Source organism: Elephas maximus, chromosome 10 (assembly GCF_024166365.1).
Source record: "Elephas maximus indicus isolate mEleMax1 chromosome 10, mEleMax1 primary haplotype, whole genome shotgun sequence".
NCBI lineage: Eukaryota > Metazoa > Chordata > Mammalia > Proboscidea > Elephantidae > Elephas > Elephas maximus.
This window is the reverse complement of record NC_064828.1, coordinates 77,322,067-77,341,053: the sequence shown is the minus strand read 5'-3', so window position 1 is coordinate 77,341,053 and position 18,987 is coordinate 77,322,067. Positions and strand designations below refer to the sequence as shown.

The following is an 18,987-nucleotide window of genomic DNA, read 5'->3' as shown; positions in this document are numbered from 1 at the left end:
GTTTGTAACTCTGCCACCTGCCCCTCAGTCATCCATCTATTACTCCCTCCCTGAAATTCCACCTCCCACGTGCAGATCCACTGCCCCAGCCAGGGGATCATGTTTGTATTCTGCAGCCAGTAGCTCTCCTTGGCACCAATGCCAGCAAGACTGGCTTTAAGATGGAATGTGCCACCCATGGCCACCTGCACAGGCAGCACAGGCAGCAGCGGAGAGCACAGAGGCTGCGCTTCTTGCTTGGTCCTGCAGGAAGGGACTTATGTGGTTACATAAGGAAAAAAGAAAAATAGAACGTCAAGACATTCACTCTGTAGCTGATCACGGAAAAGGAAAGAAGTAGCACTCCCTTTTCTAGGTATTCAATTCAACAAATGTTTATTCAATTCCCACTGTACTACACACGGAAGATAAAAGATCATCCATGTGGTTTCTACCCTCAAAAAATCTTCCAGTTTAGTGCTGGAAATAAGATAAGTACAGAATTGGGTAGGTTTCATAAAGGAAACAGATAAAATGCTACTGCGGCTCAAAAGGGAGGGGGAATCTCATTAAGAAAGGAGTGATCGCGAAAGGGTGTGGGAAGAGGTGGAATTTGTGGTGGGCGGCCCTGATGGAGGGAGAGCGATTTTACAGGTAGAGATAGGGAGGAGATGGTGGAGGAATAGTTGAGCTAGAAGGTAGAGAGCAACGCTATCCACAGAACTTTCAACAGTGATGGATATTGTTTCTACCTACATTGTCTAATACGGTTGCCACTAGCCACATGTGGTTACTCAGCCTTTGAAATACTGCCAGTGTTACTAAGGAACTGAATTTGTAAATTTAAGTTAAAATAGCCAGGAGTGGCTAGTGGCTACCATACTGGACAGCAACCAAGTATAAAATGTGTGAGTAACAGATGGAGTCATTTGTCCTGAATATTAGGAATGAAAAAGAAATGGTAGAAAATGCTGCTGGGGCCCTATTTACAGGGGTCTGGGATACTAGCTGAGAAACTTCTACTTAACTTAGTAGGCAAAGGGAAGCCCTGAAGGTTTTTCAAGCTGAGAATAAAATGACTAGAGCTATGCTTTAAAAATTATCTGACAGCAGTAGGTATTCAATATGTGTTTACAAGCTCGACTGAGTGAAGGCACTGAAGTGGGGAGAGAGATGAGGTGGGGGGACTGGGTAAGACGCTGTTAAGAGTCAGCCAGGTGGTAAGTTCTCAGGGTCCAAACTAGCATTGGGACACGAAATAAGCTGACTGTTGGGACATGAAAATTTTTAGGCACTGGAAGAATACTCAGGAGAGGATGACAACTGGGCTGCTGGAAATACATGCTTAAAGTTCAGCAGAGGGATTCAGGTTACACAAAGAGATTGGGAATCGTTTATCTGCACACATGTAACAGGTGAAGCCGAAGGAACAGACGAAGAGTGCAAAGAGAAAAGCTTGAATACAAAACTGTTGGAAGATCCATCTTCAACGGCTTGGAGGACAAGGAGCCAGGGAAGGAGAGAAACAAAGAGTTGACAGAAGCAGAAGGAGAACAAAGGCAATGTCATGTCACAGGCAATAAGGGAGAAGAGACTTCCACGTAGGTATTTAACAGTGGCAAATGCTATAGCAAGACTAAGAGAAATAAGTACAAACCACATAGTGGCTAGTGACCTTCAAGAGAGTTCAGGGCAGTGACGAGCGCAGGCTCTGCACTGCAAAGGGTGATGACAGAGCAGATCATAAGGAAGACGAAAAAGCCAGACTCCGTTTCTCTTTCCAGAAGGTCCAGTAGTCAGGACTCTCTGACACCCACTCTATGTAGGCAGAATGTCTTAGGCTGGGGTAAATATGGACTCTGCTCCATCGAGCTATATGGTCCAGATGGACAGACAAGTAAGTGACAATTACAGTCCTGTCTGATAAATGCTGTGATGGGGGACGCATAGTGGGCTCTGGCAGCACACAGGAAGGCATGGAGGATCAGAGAAGCTGCCCATCCCACCCCAGGAAGTAGCACTGAAGCAAAGACCTAAAGTACACAAGTTAGCCAGGCAAAATTAGTGGGATGCACCACGGCATATTCAAGTAAGTTTAGTTCAGCTGCAGCAAAAAGTACAAGGTCGTAAGCAGAGAGAACTCATATAGAGAATGGGTACAAAGGCATCAGATAATGCAAGACTTGTAAGCACATTATAGGATTTTGATGTTAAACCTAAGAGCAAAAGGGAGTCATTGTGTTTCAACTTGCAATTATACTAAATGAAAGAAGCCAGTCATAAAAGACCACATATTGTACTATTCCACTTATGTGAAATGTCTGAAAAGTAAGTCTATAGAGTAAGAAAGTAGATTCTTGGTTGTCTAGGGCAGGGAAGGGGAAGCATGGGCTGAATGCTAAAGGGCATTGCGTTTCTTTTGGGGGTAAGGAAAATGTTCTAAAATGGCTTGTGGTGATGGATGCTGTCTTAGACTAGGTACTCTAGTGAAGCGTATATATATATTTATATATACACACACACATAGACAGAAAGTTATCTCGAAGAAATGGCTCAAGTGGTTGTAGAGGGTGGCAAGTCCCAAGTCAGGCATCAGGCTGGAGGCTTCTCATGACTCACATAGCTACAGGGACTGACAAACACAAAATCAGCAGGTCAGGCAGCAGGCTGCTCGCTCACGGACTGCAGAGGCTAACGAAATCAAGATTGGTAGGTAAGATGGCAGGCTGCTGGTGCACAGGCTGCAGAGGCTGATGAATACCAAGACTGGCAGACAAGATGGCAGGCAGCTGGCTCAAATCCCAAGAACCAGAGGTCAGATGATGACGAGTCAGATGCAGGATCCAGAGCAAGCAAGTGAGCTTTGCCAGAATATCCATATATATACTCTATGCTTGCCACACCCCTGAGGAAACTCCCCTTACAACTGATTGGCCAATCACATCATGGAGGATAACTACATTATTACATAACTGCCAAACTACATCATTACATAACTGCCAAACCACTGAGAATCACGGTCCAGCCAAGTTGACAATTTAAAAAAAATTTTTTTTTATTGTACTTTAGATGAAGGTTTACAGAACAAACTAGTTTCTCATTAAACACTCAGTACACATATTGTTCTATGACATTGGTTAACCCTATGACATGTCAACACTCTCCCTTTTCAAACTTGGATTCCCTATTACCAGCTTTCCTGTTCCTCCCTGCCTCCTAGTTCCTGCCCCGTGGCTGGTATGCCCCTTCAGTCTTGCTTTGTTTTATGCGCCTGTCCAATTTTTGGCTGAAGGGTGAACCTCAGGTGTGACTTTATTACTGAGCTGAAAGGGTGTCTGGGGGCCATACTCTCAGGGTTTCTCCAGTCTCTGTCAGGCCAGCCAAGTCTAGTTTTTCGAGTTAGAATTTTGTTCTACATTTTTCTCCAGCTCTGTCCAGGGCCCTCTATTGTGATCTTTATCAGAGCAGTCAGTGGTGGTAGCCGGGCACCATCTAGTTGTACTGGACTCAGTCTGGTGGAGGCCATGGTCGATGTGGTCCATTAGTCCTCTGGACTAATTTTTCCCTTGTATCTTTAGTTTTCGTCATTCCTCATTGCTCCCAAAGGGGCGAGACCACTGGAGTATCCTAGATGGCTGCTCACAGACTTTTAAGACCCCAGACACTACTCACCAAAGTATAATGTACAACATTTTCTTTATAAACTATGTTATGCCAACTGAGCTAGATGTTCCCCGAGACCATGGTCTCCACCGCCCAGAGCCCAGCAATTCAGTCCCTCAGCGAGTTTGGATGTGTCTATGGAGCTTCCATGACCTTGCCTCGTACAGGTGGTGCTGGCTTCCCCAGTATTGTGTACTGTCTTACCCTTTACTAAAGTTACCGCTTATCTATTGTCTATTTAGCGACATACAATCTCAACCATCACAGATACACAACTCTGTGAATATACTAAAAGCCACTGAACGGCACACTTTAAGCGGATGAATTGTTATGTGAATTATATCTTAATAAGGTTGTTACCAAAAAAAGGCAACTTTTTTTTAAAGGGAGTCATTGAAGTATTTTAGGCATGGGAAAAAGACATGGTCAGATTTATATTTTCTAGACCACATTCGCTACAGTGTACTGAATGGGCTGGGATGGGGAAAAGACTAGAGGCAGGAAACCAGTTAGAAGGTCAAACCGGCAATCTAAGTGTGTTTGTGAAGGAAGAAAGGCAAAAGAGCAGTAGCCTGAGGGGATACTGGGGCTAAAGGTAGGATATTAAGGTAGAGGAGGGGTGAGCATTTTTGAGGGCAAAGAGGAGGTAATGAAAATACAAGAGCCCAGAGAAAGCTCATCAAGTAAGGTCCCCAAAGAGGGAGGAGGGCTGGGATCAAGAGTACAGCAGGACAGATGAGTCTCGTGATAAGGAAGGATTCTATATTTGTAAAGACAGAAATGGTGGGGGATACTGTGAAGCTAGACAAATACAGGAGATAGAAAGCAGGAAGGAGGGAAACCAAGGAAACTTGTGTAGGGTGGCCTCAATTTTCTCAGAAAGTGAAAGGCAGGATCCTGGGAGAATTGTGGACTAGTCACTGTGCTCAGTGTGTCAGGGAATCTACATGAGATGAATAAAAGGATTATGAAGCAGCAGTGAAGGCCCAGCTGAGGCTAAGTTGTGTAAAATTTTAGTGAAGTCACGCAGCAGGCACTGTTAGGTGATAGATGTATAGATATACGTATATATATATATTTTTTTTTTTTTTTTTTAATCTTTCTGGGACCCTTTAGCAGAAGCACTGAGTGGACAGTAGGCTGCTAGGGTAAGGACTGGCAAGATGGGAAGAGCCGAAAGTCAAAGGAGTGACGGAATTGAGAGGTAAGTGAAATAGCTCACCGTATGAGCTGGCCCTGGCTGAGCAGGTTGGAAGCCAAGGCCAGAATGGGTTCCATGGATGAGAACCAAGACAGTCCAAGGGACTTTTAGCAATGGCAGGCAGGGACCCAATAAGAGAAGGCTGAGAAATCCAAGCCAGCAAGGGTGAGCACAGAATTTCAACTGGAATTCCTGATTTCTAGCTCTAATTGGATCTGTTCACAGTGGGGTTTACTATAGGTCATTTTTTCTCTGAAAAACAGGCAAGAAAATTTGTATATGCCAAATACCTTGAGATGCTAAGACCAAAGGGGAAAGAAGAGAGAACACTCTACACCAAAAGAGAACATCATCCAACTTATTTAGGTATGTCAGGCTAGACCCCATTAAACGTTCCTTCTAACTCTAAAATTCTGTGACTGTTAAATATAATGCTGTTTACTTCTGAAAAGATTACACCCTTGAAAACCCTAGGGGGCAGTTCTACCCTGTCCTATAGGGTTACTATTAGTTGACTAGATGGCAACGAGAAGTATAATGCTAGAGAAAGGAAACAGGTAAAAAAGGAACTGAACTTTATGGGAACCACCTGTGCAGTATGCCTGATTATTCAACTACACTATAACTTTGTAAGGAGCAATCACGTCTGTCTTCAGCATTAACCACAGGGCCTGGCATAGAGCAGGCTCTCAACATCTATTTACTGAATTAACAAAAGAAAGAATAAAGAATGGTAAAGTCACTTTTCTGACTGACCAAAAGAGACTGTCTCCCTGGATACATATCCCATCAATTTAAAAGAACCATAAACCTCAAAGGAGAAGTCAGAATTCGGTCATCCAGGCTAGGAGAGCAATGCTTAGATTGAGGCAAGTATTTGCTCTGGCTGAGGGGCTCTTTCTGTCAGTTCTCTCATGTGTTCACACATACCACATTGCAGGTGATCAATCAGCCAAGGTTAACCTTCCCTATTGGACTTAGTATCTTTAGAGAGCTAAATTAAGCAACTAAACAAATTCTTCCCTTTTTAAAAAAAATCTGGAGAAGGAATACTTTTCCTTATCTTCTCAGCACTCTTCTCATCTGACAAGGGGCTTTTAAGCAACTAGAAAAATGTAATACCTCAGAGGCAAATGCTTTTCTGCCTCCAGAGGGTAAAAGACCCTGGCTTTCTCCTCAGGTTCCTGAAATGACAACTACCTGGGGCCCCATCTGCCTGGAAACATCTAATTGAAGGAAGCCTCTGTCAGCTCTTCTTTCACTGCAGGTTGGTCCATGAGGACAAGGATCTGAGACAGCCCAAAAGGGAGTGACCCAACAGCTCTCCTCCCACCATGAACTTCATTCACAGACAGCTAGGCCCTCAGAGTCCTGCTGGGATAGGGACTGATGAGTTCCTCTGGCTGGTTTCATCTGAAGACAAACTGTAGCCACAAACACAGGAAGAGAAATTCCCTTCTGTGACCATTTCCACCGTGGAAACTATTCTTCCATTCTCATCCATTTAATCTCTCTCTCTCTCAAACACACACACACACACACACACACACACATGCTGATATGCATATGTTATTCTAAAATCTTGGAAAGGCATTTGTTTCTCTGAGTGTTTATCTAGAGCTTCAAGGATCACACTGTTAACTGACTGAAGTTTAATTTCTCCACCGAGGTTTACAATTCTTTTAAACTGAAGGGACAAATATTCATAGAGAACAGTCTTTGTACCAAGAACCTTACCATTCTTAACTCATCTCTAGCCAAAAATGCTCTGCATAGGGGGTTAAAAAGAGAAGCTAGAGCTCTTCCCCCTTTCCTTCCTGAACAATTCAGCCCTCAGAGTAGTTTGATTAGGTGGAACAGAACACCATCAGCTCTGTGCAGGGGCGAGGGGAGGAGGGGAGGCAGAGCTCAAGTGAACAAGGAGGGCGGCTGTGCAGAGGATGGGGACAGGAGCTTGGGACACACAGGAAGACGGATCAAATAATATATTAAAAATATGGGGAGACAAAGCCAACTCTTCAGACATGGATTGGACTGGACAATGGGCTGGAGAGGGATGCTGGTGAGGAGTAAGCTTCTTGGATCAGGTGGACACTTGAGACTATGTTGGCATCTCCTGCCTGGAGAGATGAGAAGGTAGAGAGGGTTAGAAGCCGGCGAAATGGACATGAAAAGACAGAGTGGAGGGAGAGAGAGGGCTGTCTCATTAGGGGGAGAGTAATTGGGAGTACGTAGCAAGGTGTATATAAGTTTTAAGTTTTTATGTGAGAGATTGACTTGATTTGTAAACTTTCACTTAAAGCACAATAAAAATTATAAAAAAAAAAAAATATAGGGAGAGGCAGTTTCCACTGTTCAAGAAGGAACTTTCAAATATATATGCCCTGGGTAGGAATGTAAGTTGTATTTCTTATGATGGGTGAGCCAACTGGTCTCACCTTCAGGATGTGCTTCCGTATAATTCCCTCCAACCTTATCTCATGCCCTCACTGAGTGCCAACCACACTGCCTTCTTTGATCTTCTGGAAAGCTCCGCTCTTTTCAGCCTCAGGGCATTAGCACGTGCTGTGCCCTCTGCCTAGAACACCCCCAGCACCCCCTAAACTGGGTACGTAAATAATAAGCCACTTGGGGGAGGGTGGGAGGAAAGAAGAACTTAATTGTAAGGGCCTTGGAAAGAACAATAAGATAAAGGAATAAAGCTTCTAACTGCTCAGGATTTGAGAAACTCTGTAAGATAATGTTACATAGAGGAAATGGCACAAAACAATGGCGCTACGAGGCGCCTGCATGTGAGCTGCTTTAAGTGCTTTAAATCAGTTTTTTGGCTTCAGAGCCATCATCTATACTTAACCTCCAGAGTTCTAATACCTGTTGCTATTGCCGTAGAGTCGATTCTGACTCGTAGCGACCTTACAGGACAGAGTAGAACTACCTCCTATAGTTTCCAAGGAACGGCTGGTGGATTCGAACTGCCAACCTTTTGGTTAGCAGTCTTAGTTCTTAACCACTGCACCACCAGGGCCCCAAAAAGCATGATTAGAAGGATGAATATTTCATAGTTATAGGATGAAAGGAAAATCATTTCTGGGATGGGGAATAACTGTAAATGCACCAACATTCAACTTCAGCCTTGAATTTCAGCCAAAATCTGCTATTCAGCTTTGGCCTCAGGAGGCTGAGCAGGCAAATGCCTTACGTCAGCATCATTCCTGGCATCCCAGGACCTGTGCGCAGTCACTGGTCCCGGGATGTGTGTGATCCCATCACAGCTGATCAGCACAATGACCACAGAGACACAAAGAAGCCACGTCATCTAGCGTTACTGCTAATATCGGAATATTCACTGCAGCTAATGGTTAAGGTTTTCTTTTTGCACTCTAATGTCAGACTTTCAAAATCTGCTACTAAAATGTGAAATATTAACATGGTGACAATAGTTTAAAATTCAGATACATTTTCAGACTTATATCCTGGAAGTTCACTCTATGACGGTGATGTTTGGAGTCAGTCTTATACTGATAAATTCATTTTCTTTAACACTCAACCATTCAGCTAAAATATGAATATTTCTGATGTTAATTAGCATTCTAATTAGCAGCCTTTAAAATACCCATTTTCACAGTCAAGGATGATAAAATGAGAAATGTCAGATTCCTGAAACAAACCCAAAGTCCTGATATCTACTCTATTTCCCCAAGAGGAACGTTTTTCGTTTTCCACCCATACCTGACCCAAGACCTATGAATCAGGGGATTTTATTTTTACTCCTTATCGCCCCCCACCCTGCTATACCCCCCACAAACAACTTCTTCTTCCCAGACTATAACCTGTTATTCTCCCTCATACCTCAGCAAGATTTAAAGGAAAGAAAAGAAAAGCCCAAAGGCTTTATTCTGATGGTGGGTAAAAAAGAGATGCCACACGATCAAAGGTCTCTTGTGTTGGAACTTGTGTTGAAAATAAAGGACACGTGTCCATGGAGACCCAGACAGCAGCCAGTGACTCAGGCCCCCATCAGGTGAGTCATCTGGGGGTGCGACTGCCAGCAGCAGAGGTGGAAGCAGGAAGCACCACGGTGCTGATGCCGTTCTATCTCAGAGAGCTCACTCTCTGTGAGCAGTTTAAACAGTGTCATTTGCTTATCTCCAGCTGTGGCTCCTGACAAGAGGAATAATTAATGCTATTGTGGTTCTGAGCTTTGGGTTAATGCAGAAGTTTAGTTCAGCAATTTGGGGAAGACTCCTCGTTAGTAGGTATTTTCTTTCTTTCCTGGGAGGGAGGATGAAAATAACCTTCCCACCCTGTCTTTCCCTATAAGCAGTTGCCTTTTTCAATTGCCTTCTGCCTTGGCTAATTACAATTTTGATAGAAATGGCTTTTTAAGGACATAGTGGGGGGAAAAAAAAGATATAAAGTTCTCTATGGTTTAACTCATTTTAATAATGTTCTGGTAAATAGAAGTACCCTGGAGACTGGCTTGCCAGGATTTAGGCTCTTAAAAAGTTCCATGAAGTCACAGACATGAAAAAGGTGGTTAGGGGCTGGACTTCAGACCCCTTAGCTTCCCATCCAGAGCAAATCAGCCAGCTGCCTAAATACACTTTGTTTAGAGACTGTCAAGGAAAAGTCATTAAATCATTATCATTAAAACAAAATGATGACCACGCAAGGTTTTGGACAAGATTAGTTCTCATGGCTGGAGGCAGGGGCAAATTATCCAATAGGCAAGGTAAACACCAGATTATCTTTGATGTGGTGAAGCCCACGTGAAATTGTTGACTGCCGACTAGTAAGCAAGCTCAAGTAAGCCCGCGTTTACCTTGCTTACTGGATCATCCGCCCTGTCAGGGATTATAAATTTAAAAAGAAGCTTTGATTCTGTAGGAAGGTGCTGTGCGGTTGGGAGAGAGACAGATGCCCGCCATACCTAGAAGCAGAATCTTTGATGTGGTGAAAAATGTGAATTTGTTCACTACAGATGATCTGGTAAGCAAGGTAAGCACTGTGCTTACCTCGTCTATTGGATAATCCACCCCTGGCTGGAGGTGTAACACAGGATGGTTTCTGAAAGACAATTTGTAACTAGAAGAGAAATGCTAATAAAGGAATGGAATAGCCTTATGAAATTTTAGTGTGACACATTACGAAATATTGGAAAAAAGGGAATATAAAAGTTCAAATTAAATAATAAGTTTCTGCTTATAATCCCCGTTATGGAATTTCTGACCTCACAGGGCTTAACAGACTTCGACCTGCTAAGATCCAAGGAAAATGAAACACCTTATACTTCTCACTTGAAATTTCACCCTTGGGATCTGCTGCTCGATCACCAACGAGGACCATGCTGCTGGCAGCTCAAACTTCTCACATTTTCCCAGTCAAATAACAACTGATGGCAAAGGAATCCAATACTCTGCCCTCCCCCAGGCCTCTGTATCAATCTCAAAAGTGCATTGAGAAAAAGAAAAGCAGGAGTGTCCTCCATTTGAACACCAGAGCAGCAGGCCACAAATAAACAGCAAAATCATGAACTTTCTTCCTTCCTTGCCCCAACTTCGGCCCTCAGAGTTCAGGCTCAAGAGCATGCTGATGTAGTACCTGACTGCTCAGTTCAAGCAGAGCACCTACTGTAAACAGTATTCTAACAGAGGAAGGTGTCTGAGTCATAGCATATCCTGGGGGCAGTTTCACAGCTTATGGCTGGATAAGCTCAAGGAGGAAAGAATGCCTCTCTCAGGAGGTGGTGCTCTCCCAGCTAGTAACCAGTGTTCACACCAAGTTGACTCTGACTCATGACAACCCATGTGACCCTTCAAACTCCAATCCACAGCTTACCGTGGTACAAGGTGGTTGAACTTGTAAGAACTGAAGACCTCTTGGATCTTTTCTTCTACTTTTGCCTGGTAGGATGCAGAAGATAGGAGAGAGAAAACAAATACAGATGAGACTTCTATCAACTTTTTCCTCTCACTGCCACAAATGCCTATTGGCTGGAGTTGCCTGGCATGGTTGTATACTTTATAGAGCTATAAGGCTGCAGGGTGACAAGCTTAGGACAAGGAGTAAGAGAGAACGCGCTGTACCATTTGGCATCACAATCAACTCCTCCAATAACTTAATCCATAATATCCAAACTAATGGTGGTTTTGGAATTGGCCTCTGTGGTACCGGTAACTCAGGGAGCAGATGAAGACAGATACATTTTGCTTGCAAGATTTATTCTTGCCTGCTCTATGAAGTTGTTTGGTGTTCATTAACTAGCTGCCCTCACGTACACAATTAATTCCTGCCAAGGGTCATACTTCTTACTGTCATATTGAACAGCTTAAAGTATTAAATGCCCTAAGGAATTTATAAGGACATCAATCACCGAAAACCAAAGGGATAGCAAATCTGGGCACTGGTCCTACGTCACATGCAGGACTCACTCCACAGTCTCATAAAGCAAAGGGTCTTAGAAGGTCAGGTTACAAAACACACCAGATCACCTGTCCTCTCTGAATACCACACCATAATACACTTCCAGTGTAGCCTCAGTGAGGAAAAGGGTACTAATGAGGGTAGGGCTGGTCAACAGGATACAGGTTTTCACCTTCATCAGAATCCCTCCTCTTTGTAGTGAGGCATGTTCTTGCTAGGATTTCAAGATACATAATAATTGCCTCCCTGGGAAATTTTAAAAACATGTCATTTATTTCTGGAACATTCATTGAGTTAGAGCTTCTAGTCCCTTTGACAAGTTTGCAAGAATTATTTATGATGAGGGGTGAGCAGTGATGTGAATCATCTAAAATGGCAGCCAATTTAAAATTCATTTATATTTGGTTATAGGATATGCTTTGGTATTTGTCTTTGAACATGAGTTTGAGGGATGATCTGGCTAAGAATTTACAATATTTCAAAAAACAGGCTGAAGTCACCTTGAGAACCTGACTTAAGAGGAACAAGAAAGTTGTTCCAGATCCCTCATAATTCTTTTTCCATTCCAGAAACTCATACGGGACTAACATGAAGCACCAGCCTAAACGGAACAAAGATGGCATTTCTCAGTCACGTCTTCCTTAGCTGTAAGTAAAACAGGATAGAAAAATATACAAGAAACATATGTCAGTAAGGACATTAAATAAAGATTTGCCTAGGATATCTGTTATATCTAAATGAATTGATGCATTTTGAATGAAACAAAACCAAGTGGGAGGAAAACTCACTTCCTTTACCCCAATACAACCCTACTCAAATCCCTATGACTTAATATTAAAAAATGAGCCCATCTCCTCCTTAGCATTCTGATACTTAGAGCCCTACGGAGAAAAGGTTCCTGTCAAGAACTCCTTAATGAGAAGTCTCACCTTCAGCTCCCACTTGGGCAATATAAGCAGACAAGCAGTAGATGAAGAAAATGGAAGTTTATTTCTAAACTAAGATACCCAACAGAGATATATCATACCCTGATGTGGAAAATGCTTAAAATATTCCCAGTGTGGTGCCATTTCTCTTTGGATTTCATAATCTTCTTCAGAATGAACAAGTGATATTCCAAAACAGTAACTGACTCATAACTGGAAACATAAGTTCTGAATTCTAATAAATACCTGATTATCACAGGTCAGCTGCTCATGATAATAGAACAATAAAACTTTACCTAGTTAAAAGAGCTTTACCTGTTATCAAAAAACACTTTGTGTTACAAAGCACGAGAATGTTTCCAATATATTCTGTGAATGAGAAAACAAGGTAAAGTTTCCCCCATTCAAGTACATGAAGTCAAAAGTGTTTTCCGTGTCATCTCAATACACTTTGGTTTCCAAAGGTAAAAAAGTTCCCAACACAGTGTGTGGAAAAAAAAAAAAAAGAATTCACTTTATTTTCTCTTAAGACCTAGTGTGTGTTTTTAATAGCCTTACTGAGATAAAATTCAGACTATATAACTTACCCATTTAAAGTGTATGATTCAACGGCTTTAATATATTCACAGAGCTGTGCATCCATCACCACAATTTTAGAGCATTTCCATTATTCAAAAAAACAGAAAAGAAAAAATCCTACACCCGTATCCATTACCCGTCCCCCAAATTCCCTTCCTCCCCAATCCTAGGCAACTGCTGATTTACTTTGTCTCTATAGGTTTGGCTCTTCTGCATTTTACATATAAATGGAATCATACAATATGTAGTCCTTTGTGACTGGCTTCTTTCACTTAGCATAATGTTTTCAGGGTTCATCTATGTTACAGTACGTATCAGCACTGCATTCCTTTTTTATTGCTAAATAAAATTCCATTGTATAGATACACCACATTGTATTTATTCATTCATCAGTTGATGGACATTTAGGTTGTTTCTACTATTTGGCTATTATAATGCTGCCAAAAACATTAATGTTCAAGATTTTGTGTGGACCCACATTTTCATTTCTCTTCATATATACCTAGGAGTGAAACTGCTAGATCATACAGTAACTCTGTTTAACAGTTTGAAGAACTGACAAACTGATTTTCAAAACAGCTGCATGATTTTACATTACAGCAGTGTATGAAGGTTTCAATTTTATTATCTGTGTTTTTCATTATACCCATCCTAGTGCGTGTGAAGTGGTATCTCACTGTGGTTTTGATTTGCATTTTCCTGAGTGGCTAATGATGTTGAGGAAACCCTGATGGCATAGTGGTTAAGTGCTATGGCTGCTTACCAAAAGGTCAGCAGTGCAAATCTACCAGGCACTCCTTGGGAACTCCATGGGGCAGTTCTATTCTGTCCTGTGGGGTTGCAATGAGTCGGAAACGACTCGATGGCAGTGGGAATAACGTTGAACATCTTTTCATGTGTTTGTTGGCCATTTGTTTATCTTCTTTGGAGAAATGTTTATTCAGATACTTTGTTCTTTTTTTTAATTGGGTTGCCTTTTTGTTATTGAGTTAGAGCAGTTCTTAACATATTCTAGATGCATGTTCTTTATCAGATACATGATTTGCAAAAATCTCCCGTTCTGTGGGTTGTCTTTAGGAACTGGTATGTTTTTTAATAGAAAAAGATCACCTCAGAGTGATCATTATGGTTTTTGGAGTAAACGAGTTGCCATTGAGTGGATTCCGAGTTCTACTTGAATAGAACTGCCCCATACGGTTTCCAAGGAGCAGCTGGTGGATTTGAACTGCTGAACTATTGGTTAGCAGCCAAGCTCTTAACTACTGTGCCACCAGGGCTCTGGTTTTTAGAGTACAACATTAAAAATAATACTTAGCCGTAAACCTGCACATTGTTTACAAACAGTAATAGATTAACACAGAAATGAAAAAGCACTCATCCAGAAATGGGAAAAAAAAAAAGTAAACCCCAAAACATGGACTATCTCTCTTTAACAAATGGTGCTGGCATAACTGGATATCCCATCTGCAAAAAAAATACCTCACACCATGCATAAAACTAACTCAAAATGGATCAAAGACCTAAATATAAAATCTAAAACGATAAAGATCATGGAAGAAAAAATAGGGACAATGCTAGGAGCCCTAACACATGGCATAAACAGTATACAAAACATTACTAGCAATGCACAAACACCAGAAGAGAAACTAGACAACTGGGAGCTCCTAAAGATCAAACACCTATGCTCATCCAAAGACTTCACCAAAAGAGTAAAAAGATTACCTGCAGACTGGGAAAAAGTTTTTGGCTATGACATTTCTGATCAGCGCCTGATCTCTAAAATCTACATGATAACTGCAAAAACTCAACCACAAAAAGACAACCCAATTAAAAAGTGGGCAAAGGACATGAACACGTCACTAAAGAAGACATTCAGGTAGCTAACAGATACATGAAGAAATGCTCATGATCAGTAGCTATTAGAGAAATGCAAATCAAAACTACAAGGAGGCTCCATCTCACTCCAACAAGGCTGGCATTAATCCAAAAAACACAAAATAATAAATGTTGGAGACATTGTGGAGACTGGAAGACTTATACACTCCTGGTGGGAATGTAAAATGCAACCACTTTGGAAATCGATTTGGCACTTCCTTAAAAAGCTAGAAATAGAACTACCATATGATCCAGCAATCCCACTCCTTGGAATATATCCTAGAGAAATGAGAGCCTTTACATGAACAGATATATGCACACCCATGCTCACTGCAGCACTGTTAACAATAGCAAAAAAATGGAAGCAATCAAGGTGTCCATCAACGGATGAATGGATAAATAAATAATGGTATATTCACACAATGGAATACATTGATAAAGAACAATGCCTGTGAAACATTTCATAACATGGAAGAATCTGGAAGGCAATTATGCTGAGTGAAATTAGTCAGTTGCAAAACGACAAATATTGTTTGAGACCACCATCATAAAAACTCAAGAAATAGTTTAAAAAGAGAAGAAAATATTCTTTGATGGTTACGAGAGTGGGGAGGGAGGGAGGGAAGGGGTTTTCACTAGATAGTAGACTAGACCTATTTTAGGTGAAGGGAAAGACAACGCACAATACAGGAGAGGTCAGCACAACTGGACTAAACCAAAAGCAAAGAAGTTTCCTGAATAAACTGAATGCTTCGAAGGCCAGAATAGCAGGGGCGGGGGTTTGGGGACCATGGTTTCAGGGGACATCTAGGTCAATTGGCATAATAAAATCTATTAAGAAAACATTCTGCATCCCACTTTGGAGAGTTGCGTCTGGGGTCTTAAACACTAGCAAGGGCCACCTAAGATGCATCAATGGGTCTCAACCCACCTGGGGCATAGGAGAATGAAGAACACCAAAGACACAAGGTAATTATAAGCGCAAGAGACAGAAAGGGCCACAGAAACCAGAGACTATATCAGGCTGAGACCAGAAGAACTAGATTGTGCCCGGCTACAATCGATGACTGCCCTGACAGGGAACACAACAGAGAACCCCTGAGGGAGCAGGACAGCAGTGGGATGCAGACCTCAAATTCTCATAAAAAGACCATACTTATTGGTCTGACTGAGGCGAGAAGGACCCCTGAGGTCATGATCCCCAGACCTTCTGTTAGCCCAAGACAGGAACTATTCCCAAAGCCAAGTCTTCAGGAAGGGATTGGACTGGACTATGGGATAGAAAATGATGCTGGTGTGGAGTGAGCTTCTTGGATCAAGTAGACACATGAGATTATGTAGGTAGCTCCTGTCTGGAGGGGAGATAAGAGGGCAGAGGGGTCAGAAGCTGGCTGAATGGACACAAAAATAGAGAGTGGAGAGGAGTGTGCTGTCTCATTTGGGGGAGAGCAACCAGGAGTACATAGCAAGGTGTATATAAATTTTTGTATGACAGACTGACTTGTAAACTTTCACTTAAGTCACGATTTAAAAAAAAAAAATGGAATATCCTTTTTTGCTTCCCCTTTTTCCCATAGAGCCTGTCGGTGTTATATAAAATCTGAATAAATTTGTTGCTAGAAAGATGCAAGCATTCTTCAAATGTACTGCTTTACATAACAGAAGGAAAGTTAAAAAGCTAGTTATGTATAAAAGAGTTAACATACTCATTGCCATCGAGTCGATTCCGACTCATAGTGACCCTATCAGACAGAGTAGAACTGCCCCATAAGGTTTCCAAGGGGTGCCTGGTGGATTAGAACTGCCGACCTTTCGGTTAGTGGCTGAACTCTTAATCACTATGTCACCAGGGTTTCCAAAAGAGTTAACATAGCAGGCCCTGAAGCTGCTGTTCTCAGAAAGTTTTCCTTGCAAGGTTGGCCTTGGTTGGCATTTTGGGAATTTGGATTTCAGGAGGGTTCTTACCACTTCCAAACTAATAAGAGCGGCCCCTGAGCCTAAACTATTTGTACAAACAATGTGGTTTATACTGAACATCTGCTTTCCGTCTGAGAGTCTGGTATTTTGATACACGCTAAGCAGTAGGTGGCTACCTATCCAACCCCCAGTAAAAACCCTGGGCGCTAGATCTCTAATGAGCCTCCCTGGTGGACAGCATTTCACACGTGGTGTCACAAGTTTTGTGTATGTGTGAATCCACTAGGGAGGCCTTTTTGATGTTTGTGACTGGTTTCCTCCAGATTTCGCCCCATGCACCTTTTCCCTTTGCTGATTTTGCTTTGTATCCTTTCACTGTAAGCAATCGTACCTGTGAGTACAACTATGTGCTGAGTCCTTCTAGTGGATTACTGAACCTGGGGTAGTCTTGAAGACCTCCGGCACACTAGTAGAGTTAGAAAGTTAGCCTTTGGTATAGAATTAAGAGAAACAGTCACAACAACTGCATAATATCTATATGCGAGATCTGTAATTAAATTACCTTTTAAAAATTTATCAAAATCTTCTTTATAGGTGAACTGAGTTAGGCTGTTAAAAAAAAGTTAGCTAAATCTCTAAGAGTTCTGAACACTACACTACTGGCTCTCAAATCTGTTTTCAGAAAAAAGAACCGGCTTCAACACAGGGATGCTCAAGCATGTCTATTCTGCAGGGCCTCTATGTTGTATTTCCAGGCTTCCTTTCTATCCCAAAGGAACTGATTAAACTAGTCAGTCCCTCCTTTCTGTATAATAACCACCACAGGCAATGCAGTGGGTGCAATACAAAGGCAGTTTAACAGGCCCATAGCAACTGATAGTTTTCTTTTGCTTAAACAGCAAAGGGTCCATTGGTTCATTTCCTCGGGCACAAGGCACACAGTTCATGCTAATGAAAGTGATAGGCTCTCTTGGGAGAAGGATGATGGCCTAAAGCATCTAATCTGTTCCAGAAACACTACTACATGAAAATGTTACAAGAAACACTACTAGGATTAGTCACAAAAGATTTAGTCCCAAGGGATTATCGCTTCAAAATTTAAAAAGAGCCTGAATTAAATGAACTTTGATTGGATCCTGGTTCAAAACAAAACAAAAAAGCTATATAAAAAAATTGGGGGACAATTGGGGAAATTTAAAAATAAACTGGATTAAAAAAAAAACCAAACCCAGTGCCATCGAGTCAATTTCAACTCATAGATATTAAATGATATTATGGTATTATTTTTTTATTTTCTTAGCTGTGATGTTATTTATTGTGCTTATGTAGACAAATGTTATTCTTTTTTTTTTTTATGTAGACAAATGTCATTCTTATGAGATGCATGTTTTAGTATTTAGGAGTGACATGTCATGGTGTCTTCATCTTACTTTCAAAGGTTCAAAAAAAAATTACTTGTACACATATATGCACATATATTGTACACATATATATATGTATGTACACATACATGCACACAAAGGAAAAACTGAAAGAGTGAAATTTATGGGTGTCCTGGCTAGCTCATTCACTGGGTTATCTTCATCTTTGTCTTTGACTAGGCTACTCCACAACTCTGTAGAGATAGAAGTTAATCTGTAGAAAACTGATAGTGATGCAAATAATTTCCACAAAAATGCAAACTGTATCTGCTAAAATGCAATTAATTATCACCCTGTGGATACTTACCAGGTTTGGAACCATTTGAAATTCACTTCAGCATTCCTTATCTGACTAAAAATATGTGGTACTCTGAGCTCTCTTCTGAACCAGTTGCAAAATCTTATTGGTTCCCTAATTAATTAATTAGTTAAATAAAATCTTTTGATGTGTGTTCATTTTTTATTTGTACAAGTCATGATTTTATCCTATTAAAAAAATGATCCTTTAACAGTTTATATAGGAGGGGGTTAGGTGGAGGGTAAATAGTTGCCAATTTTTCTGCATATTTGAAATATTTGATAATAAAAAGTTCTGAGAAACTATTAAAAATTAAAATGAAATGAAACAATAAAAAACTTAATACCTAGATTCCACAACTATGTCATCCAGGTATAAGAAAGACTTCTGAAAAGTTAGACACATCTGCACACACACACAAAATGCATTTATCTGTATAACCCAACCCAGTGCCCTTGAGTTGATATTTATCTGTATAGTAGTTAAATAAATGTTTACACTAATTAGAAAGTATTTCTGGGAATTTAAAAATACACTACAGTGAGATACCACTCCACACCTACCAACAAAGTAGCTAAAGTTGAAAAGGTGGTCAACATCAAATGTTGGCAAGGATGCAGAACAACTACAGCTCTCCTACATTGCTGGTGAGGGGGTAAAACATACAACCACTCTGGAAAAAGGACTAGCAGTTTTTTACAAAAA

General features: G+C 41.2%; 1 protein-coding gene across 1 annotated transcript in view; it reads right to left on the bottom strand.

Moving 5' to 3' along the window:
- The window catches only part of FNTB (farnesyltransferase, CAAX box, beta), a 79,733-nt gene that overhangs the window by 41,097 nt on the left and 19,649 nt on the right, over nt 1-18,987 (bottom strand). Inside the window, exon 2 of the mRNA XM_049898230.1 lies at nt 10,682-10,746. Coding sequence (XP_049754187.1) covers nt 10,682-10,746 — 65 coding nt within the window. The remainder of the gene's footprint in view (nt 1-10,681; nt 10,747-18,987) is intronic.